General features: G+C 60.6%; 1 protein-coding gene across 1 annotated transcript; it reads left to right on the top strand.

Moving 5' to 3' along the window:
* Positions 1-143: 143 nt before the first annotated feature.
* On the top strand, positions 144-9,217 carry MAPK13 (mitogen-activated protein kinase 13). Its single transcript, XM_059701863.1, has 12 exons — positions 144-380; positions 1,022-1,151; positions 2,355-2,413; positions 6,268-6,376; positions 6,521-6,550; positions 6,909-6,956; positions 7,076-7,190; positions 7,341-7,412; positions 7,986-8,065; positions 8,268-8,346; positions 8,451-8,624; positions 8,896-9,217. The coding sequence occupies exons 1-12, from the start codon at positions 262-264 to the stop codon at positions 8,973-8,975; spliced, it is 1,095 nt and encodes a 364-aa protein (XP_059557846.1). The 5' UTR covers positions 144-261; the 3' UTR covers positions 8,976-9,217.
* The last annotated feature ends 558 nt before the right edge of the window (positions 9,218-9,775 follow it).

Below are 9,775 nucleotides of genomic sequence, written 5' to 3'. Positions count from 1 at the left end.
GGAAGCACCCCGTCCTGCAGGGCCGGCGCCTGCCCCCCGCTGGGCGGCTGTGGGCCGCGGGCAGGCCCGGGCGCGACGGCGGGCACCTGGGCGCCGGCAGGTGGGACGCGCCCCGGGCCGGCCCCGCCTCGCGCGGGGGAGGAGCGGGCGGCGCAGGTGGGCGCGGCCGGGACCGGGACACGGGCCGGTGCCGGGAGCCCCGCGGGCGAGAACGCAACCGCCACGCTGGGGCCGCCGAGCTGGGTGCGTTGGGTGCGCGGGATGAGCCTCACCCGGAAAAAGGGCTTCTACAAGCAGGACGTCAACAAGACCGCCTGGGAGCTGCCCAAGACCTACCTGGCGCCGGCGCACGTCGGCAGCGGGGCGTATGGCGCCGTGTGGTGAGCCCGGCCGCGCGCCGCTGGGGGGCGCGGGGGGCGCGGGGCGCGGGGGACGCGGAGGGCGGGGGGCAGGGGACGTCGGGGCGGGCCGACGACCGGCGCTCGCCCCGGACTCGGGGAGCCTCCCGACCGGCCCGGCCGCGCCGAGGCACCTCTCTGCGCTCCCGGACCCGCCTCGGTGTCCCCTCCCCTCTGCGCTCCCGGGACGCGCGCCCACCACCCGGCCTCCAGGCCCGGGGCACCCGGCGCCATCTCTCGCTCCTGGCTTGTGGAGCTCTGTGGGGTGAACTAGGACCGAGTCTGGTTCCCCAGGACTTGAAGGTATTAGGGACCCCGGAGTTCTTCCGGGTGAACCCCATGGTTGCGAACGGGAGCACCGAGACCCGCAGAAGAAGTGACTCGCCAAGTGGTGGGGAGACCCCCGCGGCCCCAGGTCCGCTGGTGGGAACTGTGTGGGTCCTGCTCTGACCTCTGGTGTCTGGGCGTCCCCTCCGGCCCCCGCACCCTCCGGCCAGGGCATCCGTGTCTCCCAAGCGGGCCTGCGGGGGGCGGGCGAGGGTGGCCTGGGAGATGCCACCCAGGATCGGAGCGGCGCGGCCCAGCGGAGAGGCGCTGCCTGCTGACCTGTCTGTGCCCCGCAGCTCCGCCATCGACAAGCGGTCAGGGGAGAAGGTGGCCATCAAGAAGCTGAGCCGGCCCTTCCAGTCAGAGATCTTCGCCAAGCGGGCCTATCGGGAGCTGCTGCTGCTGAAGCACATGCAGCATGAGAACGTAGGCCGGCGGGTGCGGGGGTGTGTGTGTGTGTGTGTGTGTGTGTGTGTGTGTGCGCGCGCGCAGCCCACCGGGAGGGGGCCTGCCCAGGCCGCCCAGCGCTCAGGCCAGGGCCCCGGGAGGGGGACCTCCTCCTGCCGCTCTGATCCTGGCCACTCGCCTCATTGTGGACATGGGGTGCAGGACCTGCCCGGCCTACTTCCCAGGAGGGTATAAGGGGGTGTGGCAGTGGAACCGAGCCACCCTTTGAGGTGCAGACCTGCCGCCCGGTGGGGAGGACATGGGCACAGAGGAACTTTGTAACGTGGTCCCGATCCAAGGAGGGGGGTGGGGGGCAGGGCCCAGGCAAATGTTTGCGTATGTGACCCTCACAACAACAGTGCATACAGTATTGAGCACGTATGTGCCAGGCACCGTTCTAAGAGCGTTGCATAAGCCAACTCTCTTAATGCTCACAGTATCACGTGAGATAAGTACTGTTAACTCCCATGTACAGATGGGGAAACCGAGGCACGAGAGATCCACGGGTGGTATGTATGGTCAGTGGGTGGCAGAGCTGGGATTGAATGCGGGCAGCCTGGCTCCGGGCCTCAGTGCATTAGGCTGCCCTGTCTGGTAGAAGCAGCTAGGAAACGAGTGGCCCAGCCTTGGGTGGGCCGCCAGGCTTTGCTCTGGACACCTGGATTGGAACGCAGACATTAAAATAACAGCTCCGGCCCCTTCCTCTTCCCCGAGGCCTCCAGCCAGGCTGATCTTGCCCTTGGCGCTGAACCAGCCCTTTGGAGGCAAGAATCGAAGTGTCAGGAGACCCAAGGTCAAGGGCAGGAAGCCTGCTGGCTGGCAGGCCCTTCCCTGTTCCTTCCTGGATTCCCTCCGCCATGCGTGGGTCCCTGCTGGCCGGGAGGGTGGTTTTGTGCTGCCCGCCCTGAACATCACCCGTGGGGGCAGTGAGCAAGGAGTATCCACCTCTCCGTCTCCAGCCTGACTCTCCATCACTGCCCCCCACCCCCCACCCCCTCACCCCCATTAAGGGGCTTCCTCTTCCGCCTCCACCCCTTAACTGCTTCCAAGGACAGGGGCACTGCCTCCTGCTGGAGGTGGTGTGTGAGGAAGGGGTGGATGGTCCCTGCCTGGCGCCCCGGGGCAGGCGGGTGTGGTGAGAGGGCTCAGGCCGCCCGGTCCTCACTGGCCACCTTCCCCCAGGTCATCGGGCTCCTGGATGTCTTCACGCCAGCCTCCTCCCTGCGCAGCTTCCATGACTTGTGAGTGGCCGCGCTGGGTCCCAGGGAACTGCAGTCCTTAGTCCCACTGCGGAGCCCGTTGGGGGCCTGGGGGCTTCAGATCCTCTTCCCGGGAGGGGCCTTCCTGCCTGGCATTCCCTGTGCCTCGCAGTGGAGTGTGGTTCTCTCTGCAGAGATCCTTCCAGCCAAGGGCGGAGGGAAAGGCGGGCAGGAAGAGGTGGGAGGGGCTTTGTGGGGTGCCCGCTTGGCTCGGAGCTGTCTGCCAGCTGCTTTGCTTGTTCCTCAGCTTTAACACCACCAGGACACCATTGCCAGTCCTCACAGGGCTGGCACCAGCTCCCCCGGGCATTCCCTGGGGCCCCAGATATGGGTCCGGCCCTTGAGGCTCCTTCTAGCATGAAGCAAGGATCAGGAAGCCTGGGCTGCCTTGGCTAACGGGGGTTGACAGTTAGAACCAAAACATTTCGTTGCTAAACGCATGGCTTGGCTAGTGCAGTGGCTGGTCTAAACTTTAGAAACCTTTGAGAAGGTTGTTTTGTGTGTTTTTTCAGTCCTATTTCGAATGCTCTGAAGACCTCTTTGTTAGCATGCTTTTGTTGTGAGTGTAATGCAGTAATTTTGAATGGAGTAGGTGTTTTTTTTTTTTTTTAAGGAGGTAACATTTTATCTTTTTAAATTTTATTTTGCAATTATAATTTACATGCAGTATGATTTTGTATTAATTTCAGGTGGACAGCATAGTGGTTAGCTAATCATAAACTTCACAAAGTGCACCCCCCCCCCTGATATTTCCAGTACCCATCTGGCACCAAACATAGTTATTGCAATATTATCGACTGTATTTCCTATACTGTACTCTACATCCCCATAACTATTTTGTAACTACCAATTTGTACTTTTTACTCCCTTCACCTTTCTCCCCCAGCCCCCCACCCCTCTGGCAGCCATCAGTCTGTTCTCTGTATCTGTGAGTCTTTCTGGTTTTCTGTTGCTGTTATTTAGTGAAGTCATATGGTACTTGCCTTTCTCTGTTTGACTTATTTCATTTAGCATAATACTCTCTAGTCCATCATGTTATCGCAAATGGTAAGGTTTCATTCTCTTTTGTGGCAGAGTAATGTTCCACTGTATACATGCACCGCAGCCTCTCCCCCCAGTCCTCTGTTGATGGGCACTTAGGCTGTTTCCACATCTTGGCTGTTGTAAACAGTGCTGCAATGAGCAGAGGGGTGCATGTATCTTTTTGAATTCATGTTTTGGATTTCTTGGGATAAAAACCCAGAAGTGGACTTGCTGGGTCATAAGGTAGTTCTAGTTTTAGTTTTTTTGAGGCACCTCCACACTGCTTTCCGTAGCGGCTGCACCAGTTTGCAGTACTCCCCTCCCCCAGTGCATGAGGCTCCTATTTCCCGCATCCTCACGACACGTGCTGTTTGTTGATTGATTGGTGGGAGCCATTCTGACAGGTGTGAGGCGTATCTCACTGTGGTTTTAATTGGCATCTCTCTGATGGTTAGTGACATAGAGCATCTTTTCATATGTCTCTTGGCCATTTGTAGGTCCTCTTTGGAGAAGTGTCTATTCAAGTCCTCTGCCCATTTTCTAATTGGATTGTTTGTTTTATGGTGTTAAATTATATGAATTCTTTATCTATTTTAGATATTAACCCCATATTGCATGTATCGTTGGCGAATATCTTTTCCTATTCAGTAGGCTGTCTTTCAGTTTTGTTGGTTTCCTTTGCTGTGCAAAACTTTTTAGTTTGCTGTAGTCTCATTTTTGTTTGTTTGTTTCCCTTCCCGGGTAGCCCAGATGTATTTGCAGCTTCTGAGTAAACACTTGAATGTGCATAGGCTCTTCGAGAGTAAAGTGTCCCAGACGGAGTTCAGTATCTTTCTCCCACGATCTGTTCTTGCCCCCCCCCCCCCCGCTTGTATGCCAGTATATAAGCCTGAGATATATATTTCAAATACTACTAAGAGCAGTGTCAGAGCATTACTGCTTATGTTTTCTTCTAAGAGTTTTATGGTTTCAGGTCTTACATTTAAGTTTTTAATCATTTTGAGTTATTCTTGTATATGGTGTAAGAATGTGATCTAATTCTTTCCTTTTTCTTTCTTCCTCCCTCCTCCCTCTCTCCCTTCCTTCCTTTAATCCTTCCTTCCTTCTTTCTTTTTTGCGTGCATCTGTCCTGTTTTCTTAACCCCACAGACATCTTCAAGACCATGGAGGTTTTGAGCAGGGAAGTGAGACCGGATTTGGGGGGGATATACTCTGGTGGCAGTGAGAAAGGGACAGGGACCAGCTCTGGGAGGTGGGAGCTGGAGGGGAGAGTTCAAGACCCAGACCTTGATCTACATAGAGTAGAGGTGATGGATGCCGAGAGCAGACCTGAGCCCCTTGGGATGCAGTGGCTGGGAGGGTGGCGTAGGTCAGGGCGTGCCACATTCCCGCTTGGCATACAAGGGGGAGGAAGAACAGATCGTGGGAGAAAGATACTGAACTCCATCTGGGACACTTTACTCTCGAAGAGCCTGTGCACATTCAAGTGTTTACTCAGAAGCTGCAAATACATCTGGGCTGGGAGCGTGGATCCGTGTTGGAATAATCACCCAGGGGTGAGAGCCGAGGCCAGGCCAGGCAGTGCGGAGCCTGCACGACGCTGTTGATGGCGGTAGCATCACTGAGGCCCAAGAGGACGCGCTGAGAGCACCTGATGGGGGGGGGGGGGGCGGGGGGGCAGGTCGGCAGAGCATCTCCCCCCCGCCCTCCCGGCAGAGAATCTTGAGGGGGAGTCAGACTTTGCAAGAGGTCAAATAGGAAGGGAGGGAGCGGGGGGGGGGGGGGGGGGAGGGGTGCATATTATGACCTTGATCAGAGCAGCTTCCGTGGTGCAGGGAGAGCAGACAGCAGCTTGTTGGAGGCCTGGGATTGAAGGCAGAGGGGTCAAGAGGCATGGACCCCTCTTTCTAGAAGTTTGCTGGGAGAGAAAGAGAGAGAAGGGGCAGTTACTTAAGAAACAAGGTCAAGGGAAGGGAGTTCCAGCACAGTGAGACTTCAGCGAGTTTGTGGGCCAAGAAGAAAGAACAGGGTCTCCATAGAAGTGAAGGACAAAGGCGGGAGGGGCGGGTGAGGAGCAGGCCAGCAGGAGGGAGGGTGTGGTCGGGCAGGAGCTGCAGAAAGTCACAGGTTCACCAGGTGGCCTCCACCACATCTTGTGGGCTTCCCCTCCCCAATGTTCCTTTTTCGATCTGTATCATTTTCTGTTCTGGGCTTTGCTGTTACTGTGTGAGTAACAGTTATTTTGCTGACCTCGGTCTGTTTTGCAATTCCTTAAAGGGCGCAGTGGCCTAGCCACCTCCTCCTTCCTCCTTCCGCCTCCTGCGAATTGTTTTCTTGTTCCCTCCTTGGCAGGGAGACTTTTGGGTTGTTCCTAGAGCCATCGCAGCCAGGCGTGACCCTCTGGGCGAGAGACGATTTGGACAGAAGCAGAGGGGAATATTGGGAGATGTTTCTAATGCAGAGCTCTGGCTTCTATGGGGCGTGGAGGAGGCCAGGCGAGGGCACCTTTGAAGAGAGGGAACCCAGCTCCCTTTGGTTTTCCTGAGCGCACTCCAGCTGAGACGCTCACCCTGAGCTCTGCCAGCTGGGCAGCCAGCGGCCAGCACGGAGCCAGGAGGCCCGTGAGGTGGGGGGGTGCGGCGGGGGGTGGGGGTTGGTGGGGGGGTCTGGCTGGCCGCGGTTGGGCGGTTCTGCTCACACTTGGAGGGCATCGCGAAGGCCCCTGTTTTGCCCCAGCCCCTCCCCACCCCCCTCTGAGCTCAGACCTGGGCCGGGTGAGACTGGGCATGTACAGAAGCCCTCATGCCTTGCAGCTACCTGGTGATGCCTTTCATGCAGACGGACCTGCAGAAGATCATGGGCATGGAGTTCAGTGAGGACAAGATCCAGTACCTGGTGTATCAGATGCTTAAGGGTCTAAAGGTGGGGGGGGAGCTGGCGGGTGGCAGAGGGGGCGGGACCTGAGGTGCCGGGAGGCCAGGCCTGTGGGCGGGACGGTTTCCGAGCTGGGGAGCCTGGTGTGAAGCAGCGCACGGGACCCACCTTCTCTCTCTCCCCCCCACACAGTACATCCACTCGGCTGGGGTCATCCACAGGGTGAGTGCTGGGTCCGCTACGCTCCGCCCACCCCAGGGACTCTCCACAGCCGGGGGGAGGGGGGGGGGCGGGGGGGGGCGGGGGCCGGGCACGGTCCTCCCTCGGGGACGTGGGATGTGGATTTTCAGGCCCAGCCCTGGCCTAGGAGGCCAGGCAGCAGAGTGGCTGTGCTCTGGGGACCTTCGGGGGAAATGCCCGAGCAAAGCCAGCCCGAGCTGGTGTTGGGGGAGCACTCGGAGCCGCCGGCCTCAGTGTACACATGAGGCCGAACCCTGCAGGGCGGCCGCTCGCAGGGCCTGGCGACGGGAGCAGCTCCCATCCGCCTCTCGCCTGGTGCTCGGTCTCTCCTCTCCTCTAGGACCTGAAGCCAGGCAACCTCGCTGTGAACGAGGACTGCGAGCTGAAGGTGAGAGGCCCAGGCAGGGCGGCCGGGGTGGGGTGGGCCCCTCTCCCGCGGAAGCCCCCCAAGCTGCTCCAAGAGCTCCCCTCCTCAGCGAGCTCTTTCCCCGTGCCCCCGAGTCATAGATCTTGGATTTTGGGCTGGCGCGGCATGCAGACGCCGAGATGACTGGCTACGTGGTGACGCGCTGGTACCGGGCCCCGGAGGTGATCCTCAGCTGGATGCACTACAACCAGACTGGTCAGTGGTCCGCGGCCGGGGGCCTGGGGCCGGGGGCCTGGGGCCGGGGGGCCTGGGGCTGGGGCCGGGGCCTCTCGCGACTCCCCGAGGCCATCTTGGTGACTCTGGGCTGGCTGGCTGCCTCCGGTGACGCTCCCTCCCTCCCTGCAGTGGACATCTGGTCTGTGGGCTGCATCATGGCGGAGATGCTGACGGGGAAAACGCTGTTCAAGGGGAAGGATTGTATCCTTTGCTGGGAAGGCCGGCCTCCATCCAGGGGTCCATCCCTGCAACAGGCACTTTCTTCCTTACGTCTGTTTTTCTTCGTGTGAAAGGGACACGTGCTCACTGTAGAACAGTCTTAAAGTGCAGGTGGGGAAACATGAAAGGCAGCCCCGTCTCTCTACCAGGACTCAGGACGTACTTCACATGTTGGCCCCACACACTCGCGGAGGCCGTGTGCCGGGCAGGCCTTGATGAGAGGGGGCGGTCTACCCGCCAACGCAGAGTGAGAGGGTGGGAGACGACAGGGGCCTGGTGACCCGGTGGGATGAGGGCCAGAGCAGCACGGCAGCAGCACTTGTGGGAGGGCCCTTACCCTGGCCTGGCGGGCGGTGGGGTGCGGGGGAGCCTTCCAGAGACCTGAGTCCTGAGGATGAACCTCCTCTCCCCAAGCAGGAGGAGGCAGGAGGCGGGGAGGCGCCTGGAGCCGGGGTGGCCGCCGCAGGGCCGGGTGGGGGTGCTGGAGGGCCGGCGGGAAGGGCAGCTCCAGATCCGCCAATAGCGAGTGAGGCTGAGCCTTAACCTGCTGCCCAGACCTGGACCAGCTGACCCAGATCCTGAAGGTGACCGGGGTGCCAGGCCCAGAGTTTGTGCAGAAGCTGAAGGACAAAGCGGTGAGTGGCAGTGGGCGGGCGGGCGGGGCGGGCCTTTGGGAGGAGGGCTTCCCTGGGCTCCGCTGCCCGGGCAGGCGCTTTGCCTTCATCCGCTGTGGACTGCCCGGCGCCCGCAGCCCTGCTGGGCTTTTCTAGCCGCTGCTCTACCCCCAGGCCTGGGCGCCGGGGCCGACATGGGGGTTACTCATGCTTCTGTCTTCAGGCCAAATCCTATATCCAGTCCCTGCCGCAGAGCCCCAAGAAGGACTTCTCCCAGCTCTTCCCCAGCGCCAGCCCCCAGGGTGAGTCGGGCTGGGCCTGTGCACCTGTGTGTGGGGGGGGGGGCGGGAGGGGTGCAGGGGGGCGTGGCCCCCCAGGCCTGGGTGCGAGGCTCCTCTCCCCGCAGCCGCAGACCTGCTGGAGAAGATGCTGGAGCTGGACGTGGACAAGCGCGTGACGGCCTCGCAGGCCCTCGCCCACCCCTTCTTCGAACCCTTCCGGGACCCCGAGGAGGAGACGGAGGCCCCGAAATTCGATGATTCCTTAGAGCACGAGAAACTAACGGTGGACGAATGGAAGCGTGAGCGCTGGGGCCCGGGCCCTCCCGCTGCCGCGGCCTCTCTGTGCTTCGCCTCTGCTTTCCTGTCTGGCCTCCGCTGGCCCCTCTGGCCCTGGAGACCATGCCTCCGCCCTCAGCTCGGATACTGCCTCCCGCGGGCATTTCCTCCTTCCTGGGCTGACGTACTGCTCCCTGCTGTGTCTGCGGGTCGGGGGACCGGGGGACCGGGGACCGGGGATGGGCTCTTCCTTCCCTCAGCCCCCACCCACCTGAGCCACCCTGCCTTTCTCAGAGCACATCTACAAGGAGATCATGAACTTCAGCCCCATCGCCCGGAAGGACTCGCGGCGCCGGAGCGGCATGAGGCTATAGAGAAGGGCCCGGCGGACCCTGGCTGAGCCCGGGACCACCACGGAGACGCCCTCCTGCCTCTGCCCCAGGACCAGTGTTGACCCGTCACTGCTGAATGCTTCGTGGATTGTCGCCTCCCAAGCAGAGGACAGAGGGCCCGTCCTGTGTAGGAAACAGGCCTGTTCGAGGCAGAATGAGAGATGTTGGCTGGAGGAAATCGCTGCGACTGCGGCCGGCCACATTAAATGCCTGTCGGGACAGTCGCCTCTGTGTGGGGTCCTTTCTTCTCGCCTGCAGCGGGGCGAGGAGGGTGGGCCCAGCGGGTCGGTCCGCATCCGTGACGGCGTGTCCACTTCTAGGGCTGCCGTAACAAATGGCCACAAGCTGGTTGCTCAGAGCAACAGAAACGTGTGCTGTCGCGATTCTGAAGTCTGAAACCAAGGTGGCGGCCGTGCTCCCTCCACACGGAGGGTCTCGGGGAGAATCCTTCCTCGCCTCTTCCAGCTCTGGTGGCGCCCAGGATCTTTGGTGCCCTTGGCTTGTTGCCGCCTCCATCCACTTCCTGCCTCTGTCTTCACGGGGCCTTCTCCTGTGTCTGTCTGTCCTCCCCTCTTAGAAGAACACCAGCTATTCCATGTAGGGTCCACCCGTGTGATCTCATCTCAGTCCTTCCTCATTGCAGCTGCAGAGAGCCCGTTTCCAAGTGAGGTTACTTCCTGAGTTCTGGGTAGACAGGACTTTGGGGCAACCCTATTCAGCCGCTCAAGATGGCCACCAGGGAGGGCCCTTTCCCACCGGGCGGGCGCTCGTCTTGGAGCCCA

The sequence above is a fragment of the Myotis daubentonii genome, chromosome 6 (assembly GCF_963259705.1).
Source record: "Myotis daubentonii chromosome 6, mMyoDau2.1, whole genome shotgun sequence".
NCBI classification, from domain to species: Eukaryota; Metazoa; Chordata; class Mammalia; order Chiroptera; family Vespertilionidae; genus Myotis; species Myotis daubentonii.
The sequence above is the reverse complement of the archived record's forward strand: the minus strand, read 5'-3'. Positions and strand labels throughout refer to the sequence as shown.

Excerpts from the sequence above, each read along its gene's own strand:
- MAPK13 (XM_059701863.1), top strand. The coding sequence starts at position 262 with ATGAGCCTCACCCGGAAAAAGGGCTTCTACAAGCAGGACGTCAACAAG. Across the intron at positions 2,414-6,267 it reads CTGCGCAGCTTCCATGACTT|CTACCTGGTGATGCCTTTCA; the intron begins GTGAGTGGCCGC and ends CATGCCTTGCAG. Across the intron at positions 7,413-7,985 it reads GCTGTTCAAGGGGAAGGATT|ACCTGGACCAGCTGACCCAG; the intron begins GTATCCTTTGCT and ends CCTGCTGCCCAG.